The sequence below is a fragment of the Archocentrus centrarchus genome, unplaced genomic scaffold (genome assembly GCF_007364275.1).
Source record: "Archocentrus centrarchus isolate MPI-CPG fArcCen1 unplaced genomic scaffold, fArcCen1 scaffold_37_ctg1, whole genome shotgun sequence".
Lineage (NCBI taxonomy): Eukaryota > Metazoa > Chordata > Actinopteri > Cichliformes > Cichlidae > Archocentrus > Archocentrus centrarchus.
The window spans coordinates 3,613,472-3,629,853 of record NW_022060264.1 but is presented as its reverse complement, the minus strand read 5'-3'; the positions used below and the strand labels follow the sequence as shown (position 1 = coordinate 3,629,853).

At 39.2% G+C, this 16,382-nt stretch overlaps 1 protein-coding gene across 1 annotated transcript; it reads left to right on the top strand.

Moving 5' to 3' along the window:
• The first annotated feature begins 1,743 nt into the window (after positions 1-1,743).
• Positions 1,744-14,818, top strand: LOC115776800 (LARGE xylosyl- and glucuronyltransferase 2-like). The gene is made up of 7 exons (XM_030724573.1): positions 1,744-2,005; positions 2,238-2,393; positions 2,964-3,127; positions 3,394-3,672; positions 5,599-5,745; positions 5,850-6,045; positions 10,502-14,818. Exons 1-7 carry the CDS (start codon positions 1,841-1,843, stop codon positions 10,697-10,699), a joined length of 1,305 nt encoding a protein of 434 aa, XP_030580433.1. The 5' UTR covers positions 1,744-1,840; the 3' UTR covers positions 10,700-14,818.
• The last annotated feature ends 1,564 nt before the right edge of the window (positions 14,819-16,382 follow it).

Below are 16,382 nucleotides of genomic sequence, written 5' to 3'. Positions count from 1 at the left end.
GGCCGCAGAGACCCTGCAAGTCTAATTAGCAAGTATCTAACCAAGCTAGCTGTAAAACAGAAGCAGCTTCAGGTGGTGAGAACATCAGGATGCAGCTGGATTTGAGCTTTGGCTCCTTCAAAGAGTTCAGTTTGTTTTTGTCAAACATTGGCTGTGTTCTGATGTTATACACCACGTGTACTGCACTGATGCTGAATTTTATTGTAGAGTTTGAGTTTTGGAGTTCATGTTTTTCTCCCTGATGTTCATGTGTGTCTTTAATATTACACACATTAAGCACGTAATGCTGCTATTTTGTGAACAGTTGGTTGTTGAATGCAATTTTTAAAACAATATCTTTTGTCGAGTTTCTATTACACAATAGTCACTCTTTCACCTGACAAAGTATGAAAAACTAAAATAAAAACTAACGAAAACTAAACTAAAACTAAGCATGAAGCCAAAAACCAAAAATAAAAATTAATAAAAACAAGCAAAACTAAAAAACTAATTAAAACTAAACTATAGTGTAAAATCCCAAATTATTATTACTATAATAATATATATATATATATTAGGGGTGGGACTTGATTAAAAAAATTAATCGAATTAATTACAAGCTTTGTAATTAATTAATCGAAATTAATCGCATTTTAATCGCATTTCAATATTTGACATGAGAAATATTAATTTCAGTTTAGTTGATGAATAAATCAATATACATAAGCTTAAACTTCAAAATTTTGTTCATTTTCCCACCAGTCTACTACACAGACCAATGAAGGGTGGAAGTGCTCCTGTGATAAACTCCTGAAATTAAAGTTCAGCATCATAACTGGATAGTTTTATTCAACATTAATGTCTCACTTGTTATAGTTGGAAATTAATCATTCTCTCAGCTGTATTCCTTGATGTTGAAATGTGTTATGCTTGTTTTAACAGCTTATTTTGAATTAAACCACAAAAAGGAGAAAAAGTTCGTGCTCCGTTTAACAGCTGCTTTTCCACAGCTGTGCTTCGCACTCACGGTTGCTAGGCGACATGAGCTACGCAGAGGTGACGGCAAGCTGATATGAAGGCTAGCCGCTCACTTCCGGCCTTTGTGGTGTTCTGGGCTGCGAAAGACGTGGGCCGGGTCCTTCGCAGGATGCAGCCCCTAATTTGGACATTGTGCGTCGATATAATCTGATTGCCGGGAACTCGCGCACTGAGAAACGTTCCACAGTGCAAGTGCGATTAAAATGCGTTAGAAAATTTTAATTCGCGTAATTTCCCCGTAAGTAATTAATCGAATTAACGCTTTAAAGTCCCACCCCTAATATATATATATATATATATATATATATATATATATATATATATGGACTTCCGGACCTCTGACTGGACCTCCTTAAATTTTTTTTGATACCCCTGCTCTAAATGATTCTGTCTGGTTGAAGGGTCCTTCTGTTTCCCCCTCCTTCTTTGCCTCGGCCCCCTCGTACAGCTTGTCAGTGGTTGACCACCAGCTTGACATCAGTATTAGTCCATTAGATGTGTGTATATGTAGCAGCTTTACAAAAAGGCTGTATGCAATCATGACTTTTCTTCAGTTGTGCAGCATCTTGGCACTTAATTGCTTTTAGTCTTTTTACAGTCTCATGTCCACCAGTTGCATTGTGTTGTTGAGCTTTATTGGATTTTGAAAGACTCCATGCAGCTTGTGTGCCTCTTTTTCTGATGCCCTTGAGAGGAGAGCTGCAGAATGAGACCTTGATGCCACAACGACTCATGCATTCACAAATGTGGTCCTGTTTACTTCATCAGCAGCTCATTTGCAATACACAGGCAAATACACCCTAGCAGTACTGTAAAAGGATGGATGCTGTCAATGTTGTTAAATGTGTGTGTCTGTGTGCAGGACATATTCAATGCCTTCATAAAGCAGAACCCAGTACTGGTGCACCAGCTCCCCTGCTTCTGGAACGTTCAGCTGTCTGATCACACACGCTCTGAGCAGTGCTACACCGAGGTGTCTGACCTCAAGGTACGCCAGCATATACAAAGTCTGACCCAATACTTCTACTCCTAGATTCACAGTTGGTTTGTCAGAATTCAGTGTAATTGTTTGCATTTCATAATTAATCAATCTTTCAATTATTTTCTCAGTCATCTTCAAATTACAGGAAGTTGTAGTTTGAAATTAAATATTAAGATTTGACACTGCTGACTGCTGTCAGTTACTTCTGTTGATTAGCAGAAACTTGTTGTGGTTTCAGGTGATCCACTGGAACTCTCCTAAGAAGCTCCGTGTGAAGAACAAACACGTGGAGTTTTTCAGGAACCTCTACCTGACCTTCTTAGAGTATGATGGAAACCTGCTGAGACGGGAATTATTTGGCTGTCCAAGTCAGGCCAGTCCAGAGAGCGTCCAGGTTGGACACACACGCACACGCACACATACACACACACACACTTTCATTAGTCGTACTTGAAGTTTCATGACTTAACACAGCTGATATTTGTGACAGTAACAACATTTGAGAATAATAATTTAACTTAACTTTGTGGTCTCTCTGAACCAGCGCTAACTCTGTTTATGTATAGCTTACATACATTATTATTCAGCTGTAATAAAGTGTCACCAGTTTTTTTTTGTTAAATGAAATGAAATTTCCATGTATAAATAAAAAACATTTGCAATAGTTGCAAAGTTCATTTATTAAATATACATTATGTTACCTGCTAGGTAAAGATGGACAAAATGCATCATTTTCCAGTACATTCCTAAATCAAGAAGTACAAGTGCTTTCTCTGCAGGACTCTGCAAATCTCATTTGCAATATATTCTTTTGTTTCTTTTTAATAGAGAGACATGTCTTCAGGGGCTGAGAAAGATTTTTTTTTTTCTGAAGTGTAAATTTTAGAAGATAAAGAAAAGGGAAATTTCTATTATTATTATTTAAAACAACGTTCCTGAAACTGTTGTAATCTTTTATGCTCAGCTGCAAAAAGCTCTGGAGGAGCTGGATGAGGATGATCAGTGTTACGACTTCCGCCGAGAACGATTGACAGTGCACCGAGTTCACCTCTATTTCCTGCAGTACGACTACACACCCACTGAGGACAACACTGACATCACTCTGGTGGCCCAGCTCTCGATGGACAGGTACTCCACCAGTGTACTGTAATCATCTACTGAAACTGTCAGTTTAATTACTTATCTGATTATGAACAGTAAACAGCTAAATAAAACTACAAATACAATATCTGCCAGCTTTGGTGTTGACATTTAAAAAAAAAAAAAAAAAAAAACAAAAAGGTACATTTTCCACACAATACTGACATAAAGTTTTCTGTTCATTTGTGAAACTGTAAATGTTGATTCTGTCTGCTTGTAACAACCTGTAAAAAGACTTTGTTTGCCTTTTGTAGGTTGCAGATGCTGGAGGCCATCTGTAAGCACTGGGAAGGCCCCATCAGCCTAGCTCTCTACATGTCTGACGCTGAGGCTCAACAGTTCCTGCGCTACGCCCAGGCCTCTGAGGTCCTCAAGAACCGCAAGAATGTTGGCTACCACATTGTCTACAAGGAGGGCCAGTTCTACCCAGTCAACCTGGTGAGGAACGTGGCCCTGAAGAATGCCAACACACCCTATGTGTTCCTGACTGATGTGGACTTCCTGCCAATGTACGGTCTCTATGATTACCTGAGGTAAGTCCAGCTTTCCTGTGTTGGAGCTTGTTTTACACACATTCAGTGTTTTTGTGCCTGCAGATCCAAGAACTCCCAGCCAACAGGTTGTAATCAAAGCTTTTCATGGCTTTGTCACTTTAAATTGCAATTGCAGGAGAAAAAAAAATCAAGGTTTAACTATTAAAATAAAAAAAAAAAAAAAAAAAAAAGATGAGTATATCTTTTACAGATACTGTGACCCTCCTATTGTGAAATCAGCGTAAACTTATGGAGCGTTAAAACTGAGAAAGGCAAATATGAAAAAAATTCAATAGATAAATATTCCATCAAACATACCAAAAACTATATTGAAATTTACAACCATGTTTTTCTTAAGTTTCCTGTTTTACTTTCCAATTCAATTTGTCTTTCTAAAGACTGAAGATTGCTCGAGAACTTAGGAGCTTGTCTAATTTAGCTATAAACATGACTGTCAGTGAGGACTCATTAATATATTTAATCTATTTATTTCTTAATTTATTTTAATTTTGGCAGTTTCAGTCTTCAACATACCACATTCTTTTCACTGATAGAAACCAGCACATTCAGTGCTAAAAAGAGCATTTTCACAGTTTTATGAATTATCAATTATGTATTGCTATTACCCTACTTTACATTCTGCAATATTGCAATATGAAAAAGCCACTTGCCACTTTATGAGGCACAAGTAGCTAAAACTAATTCAGTAAGGATATCTATCTATCTATCTATCTATCTATCTATCTATCTATCTATCTATCTATCTATCTATCTATCTATCTATCTATGTAATATATTATTCAGAAACTGTTAGCAGAACATCATTCCAGTCACTAAAATAAAATAAATAAAATGTAGTAATTAACTCTGAAGCCTAAACTGAGACATTCTCCTGTGCTCAGAGGTTGTTTGCTGCTCTCCATTGGTTCTGTGCTGACTCATTTTTCCTTTTGCTCTGAGGAGAAAACAGTGTTGCTCTGCTGCTGGAGAAGATGAATTGAAAAGAACAGTGAAAATATTTTTAATACTACTTAACGTTACCTAGGGACAGACTCAGAGAACTGTGGCATGATATCTGCGTTAGGCTGACGCAGAACATGTTTTCTTGAGTTATCAAAAGTGGCTTCTTAGAAGAAAAAAAGAAACATGGTTAAAATGTGTTTATTTTCATGGCATGGTCATGCTCACCCAAAATACAAGCCCTAATCATCACTTGCCTTGTACTAAAAGTTTAATCTTCCTCCAGTGGTGTCCTACTAATGTTTAAATTTGGACAAGCTGTAGTGATCTAAGGAGGGTTTCAGAACATAAAGACATCAGGAGGTGGTATCATTTTGACCCACATTATTTTAAATGAAATTAAAGTAAAGCATAATAAGCACAAGAAGAATGCTGGAAACAAAGAACAATTGTATATCTGAAAAAATAAATGTTTCCTCATTTACTCCTGCCATAAATTGGTCTAGTTTGTTCTGTCTCTGCCAATTCATGGCAAGAGTGTTTGGCCTATTTATATTCACCTAATGGGACACACTGATCATAAAAATCCCAACATTAGGCATGAGGCATGAGTCCTGCAAATAATCCTTTTATAGTAGTTTTGGTAACATCTGTAGTGTGATAAGTAAAAGTACTCATTGGCCACGGCATATCTGGTTGTCTTACCTTTTTTGAATGTTCAGAAGTTCATCTCCAATAGTCTGCTGCACAGGAAAGAGTTTTCTTTTGCCCATTAGTAATACAGCAAAACAAAAACTTAACATTTTAACCATCATTAACGCAGGAGGGCTGCTCTATAAGATTTATTTAGATTTATTCTCCATTTTTTACTGTGTCCATCCAACTTGACAAAAACGCTGCTTTTCAGTCATGCCTGTTGTTAGATTGCTGATTTAGTTGCCTTTCACTTCTTCTTTGCTGCTGCAGAAAGTCTGTGGTGCAGCTGGACATGGCTCACACAAAGAAGGCTCTGGTGGTTCCAGCTTTCGAGACTCTTCGCTACCGTCTGTCCTTCCCCAAATCCAAAGCCGAGCTGCTCTCCATGCTGGACATGGGGACACTCTACACCTTCAGGTATCTAAAGATGAGCCAAAATTAACTTTTCTGATCAGTGGATGATGATTGGAGGTTGGAAAATAATTTAAATGCCAATGTCCCTTTCATCCTGCCTCTCCCAGGTATCATGTGTGGCCAAAGGGTCACGCTCCTACCAACTATGCTAAATGGCGAACAGCCACCACATCTTATAAGGTGGAATGGGAGCCAGACTTTGAGCCGTATGTTGTGGTGAGAAGAGACTGTCCTGAGTACGACCAGCGTTTTGTGGGCTTTGGCTGGAACAAGGTGTCCCATATAATGGAGCTGGATGCACAGGTAAACCTGTTCATGTACATATAATCTGTTCAAAGATGGCAAGGAAGAAATGGCTGCAGAAAAAAAAAAACACATCTAGATATCAACACAAGGTTTGCAGTTTATAATGTCATTTCAGGTTTACTTACATGTGGCAACTTCACAGCAGCATTCATCAAAAACTGGGGATGGGAAGCTCGACACTGAAGTTTTGACACTGTGTTGAGCTTCCGAAGCGCAGGTGTTCTGAAACACTGCTCCGAAACCTGGTTCAAAACACCTACATCACGTGACCATGGCTAAGCGAGGCTTCGGTGCGTTTCACTCCTGCCAGGCGGCCGAGGCGCCGAGATTCATTTGTTTTTTTTCTTTTTTTTTTTAAATTTATTGAACCTTTTTTTTTTTTTTTTGAGCTGGGCCTTGTAATTGCCGAATTATTATTTTTTAACCTAAGCTTCTATTTAATACAAGCAAACACACGCACGTATAAGTCATTATTGTTTCTGTGGACTGTGAAGAACGATATAGGCGATCCATTTACAAACAGGAGAAACATTTCTTTAGGTGCAAAAGTGGATCAACGAACTCACACGCTGGGACCGCTGCCTGTGAGCACTGAAAATCCTCAATCCTCCATTTGTTTCTGCACGTGCTGAATGACCTCTATTTATCTTCAGAGACATTAGAGGAAGTTCCCCAAGTCTGACCTGCATCCACCCTCCGCTCAGTGTCTTCCTCAGTCATATTGGTCACCACGATCGCTGCAGAAGTGATGAACCAAATAATTAAACTGAGATCGCACTGCAATAATTTACTGGTGACATCGGTTTTTAAATTTTTCATTACCATATTGTATAAATTTGTATAATTTATAGTTGAAATGTAGGGACCACAGTGACTTGACTGGACCGGCCTGGACCTCCGAAACCCGTCCATAACGCTGATGATGCAACCTGCGACCCGCATACTGCACAGCAGGAGGTTCCTGCTGTAATTAAATACATTTGTTTTTAAATAAAGAAAAACTACGTCCAGGCAAACTGTTTCTTAACAATTCTCATGACAAATGAGTTTTTTTCTTTTTGATCCCCACTGCGGCTTCTGGTATAAATATCTCACAAACAGTGTTTGTATTGGTCAGTGTGAAGATGTGAAAATGACTGTTGAGACTGGCCAGAATGAGCGATGTGGCGATAACAAAATTGTCCAGCAGGTGTCACAGTGCAGATGGGTTTCAGATTGTTTCAAAGCTTCGATACAATTCCGGCACAAATGCTTCGAACGCTTCAGTGTTTCACAAAGCCTCGTTTTGCCCATCACTAGCAAAAACAGTCAAGGTGCTTTATATTGTAAGGTAAAAACCCTACAATATTAGAGAAAACACAACAACCCAGTGAGTGACAGTGGGGAGGAAGAACAATCTTTTAGTAGGAAAAAGACTGCTTCTATAAGCAGTTGTGAAAAAATGAGTTGCTCTCACGTGCTCAGTGAATTCCAGCGTGGTACGGTGATAGAATGTCACAAAAAGTCATGAAATTTCCTCGCTCCAAATATTCCAGAGTCAACTGTTAGTGGGATTCTAACAAAGTGGAAGCCATTGGAAATGACAGTGTGGACGTCGCCAACTTTCTGCAGGGTCAGTGGCTACAGACCTTCAGATCAAGTCAAGAATAGTGTGTAGAGGAATGGGTTTCCATGGCCGAGCAGCTGCATCCAAGCCTTACATCACCAAGCACAATGCAAAGTATCGGACACACTGGTGCAAAGCACGCCACTACTGGACAGAGCAGTGGAGACGTGTTCTCTGGAGTGACAGGACATGATGGATTTCCGATTGACAAGCCTGGGTTTGGCAGTTGCCAGGAGAATGGTACTTGTTTGACTGCATTGTGCCAAGTGTACGTTTGGTGGAGTGGGGAATATGGTGTGGGGTTGTTTTCAGGAGCTGGGCTCGGCCCCTTAGTTCCAGTGAAAGGAACTCAAAATGCTTCAGCATACCAAGATATTTTGGACAATTTCATGCTTCCAACTTTGTGGGAACAGTTCAGGGATGGTCCCTTCCTGTTCCAATATGACTGCACACCAGTGCACAAAGCAGATCCATAAATACATGGATGAACAAATTGCACGAGTCCTGACCTCAACCCAACAGAACACCTTTGGGATAAATTAGAATGGCGATTGCGAGCCAGGCCTTCTCATCCAACATCAATGTCTGACCTCACAAATGTGCTTCTGGAAGAATGGTCAGAAATTCCCATAAACACACTCCTAAATCTTGTGGAAAGCCTTCCCAGAAGAGTTGAAGCTGTTATAGTTGCAAAGGGTGGGCCGACATCATGTGGAGTAAGAATGGGAGATCACTCAAGTTCATATGTGTGTGAAGGCAGACGAGCGAATACTTTCAACAATATAGTGGAGCTCAAGACTCTCCGTCTCATTCTACTGTAGGAAACGTAGAATGAGATGGATTTATTTATCCCAAAAGTTGGAAAATTACTGTTTTTCAGCAGTCAATACATGAAAAACAAATTAGCTCAATAAAATAAATACAATTTAGAACAAAATCGTGTTGAAGAGGTCAGATGAATAGAAACTCAAAATCCAAACATGATACAGTGAGGAGGCTAAATCTAAAATGAATGCAGGTGCAAGGTATGAGGTTGTAAGGCTTTCCTGCATCTTTCCTTGAAGCAGCAGAGCTTAAACAGATGTTCAAGAAAGCATTCCACTGCATGAGGGGGGTCATTGTCTAAAACCACAGTCATTTTCGATGACCTGTGCATCAGCTGATGGAGGAATCTAAACAGTGTATTGATTCAAACTGGATTCAAACAGCAACAGCAATGATGAATTCCCTCAGCAAGGAGCCACAAATAAGCCTGCACTCTTAAGAGCAAAATGATGACAGAGTTTGATCATTCAGGACTTTGTTTCTATATTTAATTTTAGATTTAATGGGGAGTCGATATAGGAGAAGTAGTTTCTCTTTCTAGATCCTTTTAATATTCTGTTAGTAGACTGCAGGGTTTTGAATCATCTGAAGGCTTTTCTGGGAGCTTTTGGAGCCAACTGATAATAAAGAATTATAATACTCCACCCTAGAAGTAATTCTTTCTGAGTTATTTAACTATTGAAATCAATAGATATAAAGTTCAAATTATACTTTGATTTTTTTAAAATTATTTTTTTATTTCTTTATCTGTCTTTATTTGCAAGGTTCCACTGTTCATCTGACAAAATCAGTTGCTAACAGTCTGTACAGCACTTGCACCAACATGTGGCTGTAGCAGGCACCCTGCTGATTGTTCTTTTACCATTATCTGAAAAAAGCGGCACCTCCGGCTGATTTTCTGATTGTCTGGTTTGTGGTCAAGGTCACACTCTGAGAATCTGAACCTAAATTTCAGACACTCTCAAGTAAGATGGCAACCTCAATGCAAATAGGAAAAATTGATGGTTGTCTGGTGATTGTATTGCTTTTTTTTTCCACATTCAGCAATGACTGGTCATCCAGAGCTTCAGCTTACAGCACCCTCAACCTCTGAATGACCACTTTCGATCACAAGGCAATTGCACAGGTTGCTTGGTGGGAGGCAATCTGTCTCCAAATACTCTGACTCAGACTGACTGACATAATTCTCAGACAGATTGGCCAAAGTTGCAAATAACTGCCATCGAATTTATAAATGCAGAGAGTTTGCCAACCTGTTTCAATTGGTCTAAGTCAGTCAGCGTTGATGAACAGAACTCATCTACAACATGTCTCTTTGCAAAAGGGAACTCAACTCAAATGGTTCCAAGCATGGTTACCAAGTGCCCACGTCATCCTGCAATTAAATCCTGCAGAAACTATGTCACTATTTGTGGAGGAATTTCTGTTTGAAATCTATAAGATTCTGGCTGAACATTAGCAATGAATGTGAATTTCTGTTTAATGTGACTTTCTGTGTGTGTAGACAGCAACAGATTGGCAATTTTTGCCACTGATTTATCACAGTTAATTGGCATATTATCAGAAACAGATTGCATGTAATTACCAACTTGACCCCATTCAATTTCTCATTGATAGCAGACTGACTCTGTGTTATTGCCATTTTATTGCCATCTTGATGCAGACCTGTTCCCATTTCAAAAGCAACAAGATCACAGGTTTATTGCACACGGTCACAATGAATTTGGTTGTGCCGTGGTCTCCAACCATTGTTTTCGATATGTGACTGTAACATAAAATGTGGTTATCACTCTTATAAAGGTGTATTTAACTCAACCCATGATGATTTTTTAAATCGAACCAAATTGTGACTAAAGACAGTTTGCCTTCATTGAAAGGACAGAAAGCTTTCAATGAAGGCAAACTTCTCCCAGTAGTGCTACAACTGAGAAAGGGCAATGACCCACAATTCCCCACAGTTGTCCAGAGTTAATAAGTGAAAGGACATTTCTTTTCTATTTATTATCTTTTTGTTCTTTTCAGGAGTATGACTTGATGGTCCTCCCAAATGCTTTCATGATCCACATGCCCCATGCTCCCAGCTTTGACATCTCCAAATTTCGCTCCAGCTCCAGCTACCGCAACTGTCTGAACACCCTGAAGGATGAGTTCCACCAGGATCTGTCCCGGAAGTATGGCTCTGCAGCTCTCAAGTACCTCACCGCCCAGAGGAACATCTAAAAATTAGACCTGTTAGGAGCGACTCTGTTAGCCTGGAAAGTTCCGACACATACTGATGCTGGAGGTGGAAGTGTATCGTTGCAGAGTGCGGACATAACGGTAAAGCTTTACAGCCCTTTTGAGCATCCCCGGGCTCCTGTGCATTAATTCTGCAACTCAGAGTGACTGAGGACAAGATGCAGAGACGAAAACCAAAACCGGACGGCACAGATGCAGATTTTTTTTTAAACACAGGCTCTGAAAAAGCTGAAAGGGACAATAGATGAGAGTGGAAACTGATGGGACTAGCTTTAAGGCGAGGAAATAACAACCATATTCTTACAATTTGTTCTGACAATCAGGGCTTTTTCAAGAAGACACACAATGAACCATTCGGTCTACATGGATATTTGGATATTGGTCACGTGGGGCAAAACTTTAAAAGCGAAGATGACATTAGAATCATATTTGGGAGGCCGGTCGAACTACAGAAAGATTTAAGCCTTATCACTTTCCTGATATTTACTAAGATATTTAATATTTTATTTTCTTCTTTTTTTCCAGTGCAAATCGGAACCAATGATAGTGAACATTTGCATTTACAATGTTTTGATTATGGCTTTACACAAGAATATTTTTTTTTCTTTCTATATTTTCTGACCTCTTTAAAAGAAATCCATCATGTCCTGATCAAATGATTTCAGTTTATTTTTTTCTGTGGGCTTCAGGGATGAGCTGTGTGTGTGCGTGTGTGTGTGTGTTCCAGCTGCATCAGTGGGCACGTCTTTAACATGCTTACTGCTTGTTGTCAGCATCATGCTTGCTTCTGTCTTGCATGTAAAAAGTTGCACAACATGTTCTTTTCATGTTAGAAAAATATGCATTTTTCTCAAAATCATCCATCCCATCGGAAACAGAAGAAATCTATTATTGATGAGACCTGTCATTATCAATTGGGACCAACTCACAAGACCAACACTGACACTTAATAGTGAGTGATTAAAAGCTATTAGCTCTGAAATGAGATTGCAGCAAAGCAGGAGCTTCTTTTCTTGTGTTTGTGCCATTGCATTTATAATATGTCTGATTCACTGGATTATATGTGCCATCTACTGTATTGTTTTACCCACTATTCTCTTGTTTCTGTAAAGTCCAGCTGAAATGACAAAATTCATATCTTTCTGCAGTCAAAGTTCTGATTATTATTTTTTGTATTAAGTATAAGAAATGCCTGCAGATTGGAGTCTGTTTTCAAATTATTTTGATGCAGGTAGAGTCACAGTCTAATCAATTATCACAGAAAAAAAACAGCTTTTTGAAGAATTCACTATCCCAACGTCCTTTTGTGTTTGTACCTTCATCTGGGATGCACTCAAACAATCGCTTCTTCTTACTTTAGCTTATAAGCAAAGCACACAGTGAACTGACATATTTTTCAAGGTAATTTTTTTAGCTAAACAGCTGACAGACTAACTCAAATGACAACACAGGGTGTGCTTGAATTTAGTTTTTTGTAAAAGAGCAAACACAATTTAATGATGGAAAAAAGGAAACACTCAAATTATTTTGTCATTGTAGTGTTCCTTTGTCTCATTGATATGATATCAACCAAGGCCTCAGTTACACAGGCCTAGAGACCCATCAGTGACCCCTGCCACTGCTCACCAGGGCAAAGTGTGTTCCCTGAGCAGTTGGTGAGTGGTGCTGGTGCTGGCTGTTGGTAGGTGAAACTGGAGAAGAGGGTGGTCCACTAGAAACCTCCATGTGGTCACACACAGTTTTCATGTAAGATGCTAAGTTGTCTGCAAACACTAGCTAACTAAACACTGAGTGGTAGTGAAACTTGACAAAGTGCAATGCAAACCGCCTTCAGAGTGAAAGTTTTTCCTTCCATTGAAACCAACACCTTGTAAAAGATGCAACTTTTACTTTAAAGGCAAATGGTCTCCATTTGAGGTTTGCATCACACTCCTCACAGTTTCTCTACCACTTAATGAGTAGTTGGTCAGTATTTCCTGACAACTTGGTGTCTTTCATATAAACTACAGGTGACCGTGGCAATTTGCTGGCAACCAAAGGAATCACAAGGATGTTTTCAGTGCAGCACTGTGTACCTCTTTGTGACCAGTTTCACCTAGTGACAGCAGTCAGCCTTCAGCAACCATTTACCAACCAGTAGGGAAATACTAATTCTTCCCTAGTGACAAGTGGTTGCTAGGCAATTGCCAACCAATCTATAGGCTTGTGTGACTGGGGCCTAATTAATTACATACTGAAATCAACATTTGTCCTATTTGAATGGAAGGCCCTATATGTCAGCCAAAAAAAGTTGAGTTCAAAACTCAAAATGATGCCACGAAAGGCAAGATTGGATTATTCTCTTCTCTGTTTTATCTTTGATTTGCATTAAAAAAAAAAGTTCTGTACTTTGAGGCTTCACAAATCTGTGGCAAGTCCAGCTGCTTATATTTTTTTTCAGTGAAACACATTTTCTTTGCAGTTTGCTCAGGTGTGTTTGTATGGGATTTATCAAAATCAGCAATAGAAAGTGCTTTAGAGAAATACGTAATACACACACACACACACACACACACACACACACACACACACAATTATACAGTTATTTAGGCAGGGGGAAAATTGAAAAAGAAATCCTACATCCAAGGATAAATTATTAAAACAGCTGATGTATAAATTATAACACACTCAAATGCAGCATCAAGAATGAACTACAGTTTAATATTAAAACAATCTAAATATTTTAATAAAGAAAATCATAAGAAAGTTGTAAGAAAACTCATAGGAAAGCCCACAAGCAGCAATATCACATTTAGTCTTGAAATGTGTGATGGGAAAAGTTAGCAGCTTCCTGCCCGAGGAGGCCAGGATGTAGAAATGTTTGCCGACATCTTGTGCTGGTGGTTTGTAAGCAGTCTTTTTTCAGTAAGGACCTGCGGGGTGATGCGAAGGTCTTGCGGCTCTGCTCTTGATGCCAAGACAAGAGTACAACCAGTGTAGGGGGAAAATATTTGGTATGGATCAAACTGCATAACTTGGTTACAAATCAGTTACCTTGAAATCCATACGAATACAGCGAGGGTCCAAGACAGTAACGTCATTGCCAGCTAAATGAAGTTGTGCACTCACAGGAGGACGGGCACCCTGGTCACTATTATGCAGACTCTGGTTGGCTTTTTACTTTTTTAAAGTGGGGAGAAGTGATGAAGCATCCACCATCTGTATATACAGTCTGTGAACAGATCCAGGAGCACACATACTGGAATGGAGAAATACAGAATTCTTCCCTTTCATTAAAGCTGCAGTTTACAGAACTGATCTGCACACTGCAGTGAAATGATTTATTTCAGTTGGACTTTATTCATCATGATTTACTTATTTTTATGTGTTTGTTCTGTCCAACATTTCCAATCAGCGTAATATTACAAAATAAATGACCTATTGGTCATGTTGCTATGACATGTAGCATTAGTCATAGAAGGATCATTTCTACTGATTTTTAGTTGTTTTGAATGTTTTGAATGATTATGTTCAGATGCATCCATGTTTCAGTTTATGTTCAAGCTGCCCACAGGTTGATCGTGACGTTTGCATCCTTCCCTGCAGCACAGGAGAACCGAAAAATATCAGGATGCGCCGTTACAGCTTGTAGCAGCATCATGCTTTAGTTTTGTTTGATCATTCTCTCTACTTTGCAAATCTTTTTTTTTTTTTTTTTGTCATCTCAACCTGCATTTAGAGGGAGCAAAAAGGCAAGCAGAAAAGACTTCAAACGGATCTTGTGTAATTTCCACTACAAATACGGCAAAAATAGGAGTTGGGTGCTAAACATGGGATCATAAGCAATCGTGGATGTGACAGCTGTTTGGTGAAGACCGAGAGCAAACGGTGCCACGAAGAGCCCTGCTTCCTACCCGCTGCCACCCACACCACCTCTATTGCCGTGTTGTTGATTGTGGTAAATGCTAGTGCCTTTGCTGTATTGTGAAACTGGATATTGATTGTACTGTTGTACTGACAGGGCCTGGGGATAGTCAGGCGCTCTATTTATTATTGTTGACTCAAATCGATCATATTTTTCTATGTAAGTGCTTTAAATAAATTTGCCCTTTTTTTTAATCACTTGGTCTGTATTTAGTTTTTCTTCATACACAGTTTCTCCCTGTGTTGGGTAAGAATGCAAAAATTCCTCAAGGTCTCTGTAAAGTAACATTCAATTAACAGAAATGCTGCAGCATTCAGCGAGAAGGATGTCTTGGGATATCCAGGAATTCAGAATATTTACCAGGGTCAGTGGTTTTAAGCTGTTGGAATCTTCCATGTGTGTAATTGGCCTAGTGAAAATTCCCAGTACAAACCAAATTGTTTTGGATGAATAGGTCCCCTGATGGTTCTCATCCCTTTTAATGCAAATTACAATACAGTAATTGGATACAGAACTTTCCCTGCAGTTTGTGCAGAAGTTAATCATTTCTCAACAAATTGGGGTAGAAAAATAAAGAAATACATTTAGGAAAGGCAATTATATTTTTCATTTATATATAAAGGCAGAGATGCCAACAATACAGAAGACTCAGAATATCCGAATAACGTGCCGCGTTAGGCAATGACAGAAAACACAACCGAATACTGAAAATGTACTTCCAATCTGACTCAGTTCTCTCACAGCACTTCATACGAGCACAAGACTTTGTGGGAGTGGGCTGCAATCTGCCCCAGGGCATTTCCATTTTATTTCTTTTTAAATGGGTGGCACAAAATGAAAAAAATAAAGCTTCAATAAATGGGAAGCAGTACAAGTGCATCCAAAATATAAAGAAAAAGTAGTATAACATAGAAATACTTGAATAAAGTATGTGGGCCAAATTTACTAACAGCATAAATTATACGAAATGGACGTAATATAAAAATAAAAATCTGAGAAACAGTCCTTGTGTTGGTTGTTTGTACAGTCATCCGTGAAGTGCCCGTCATATGTGGGCTGAATTAACTGCGTTTAACTCTGATTTCTGGTCATAATTATCTGATTACTATTACAATATTACATCAATACTGCACACAGAGAGCTGACATTTCACTGAGACTGATGTAACAGTAGCAGAGGTTGATGTACAAAATCATAATACCTCAATATTGCTGCTTTTCACCAAATGCCTCTTCTGCATCTATATCTACACTGTGTTTATAAATCATATCTATGCACATGCTATAAACCCTTTGCTACTTCTTTGCATTGCATCCTCATATACAGAGCAGCCCTTCACCTCACAATTAGCACATGTCACATAAGTGTAGTATGAGCCACCCTCAAGCAGTCATTTCACAGCAGGAAAACATTCCTTGCCTCCAAGATTCTCAGTAAGAGCTGATCAATTTTTAGTCGGCCTCCCTGCACGTAGGCCAACCCAGGCTGTGTGTGAGTGTAAGACACGCTGTCCAAAGTATGCCAAACTGCCTTTCATGTTTGGTTTTTACTGTTGTTATTTTAACCTTCACCTACAGACGTGAGGTCATGAGATCTGGGTAATACCTTCAGCCTCAGCTTTAAGAGATTGGGTGAGGGCCTTGGGCATCTGGAGGGGTCTTGGAGTAGAGCTGCTGCCTCCCCATGGAGGTTTTTCAGGCATGGCTAACTGGGAGGAAAAACCAGGGTTGACCCAGAATGTACTGAAGAGACTATACATAA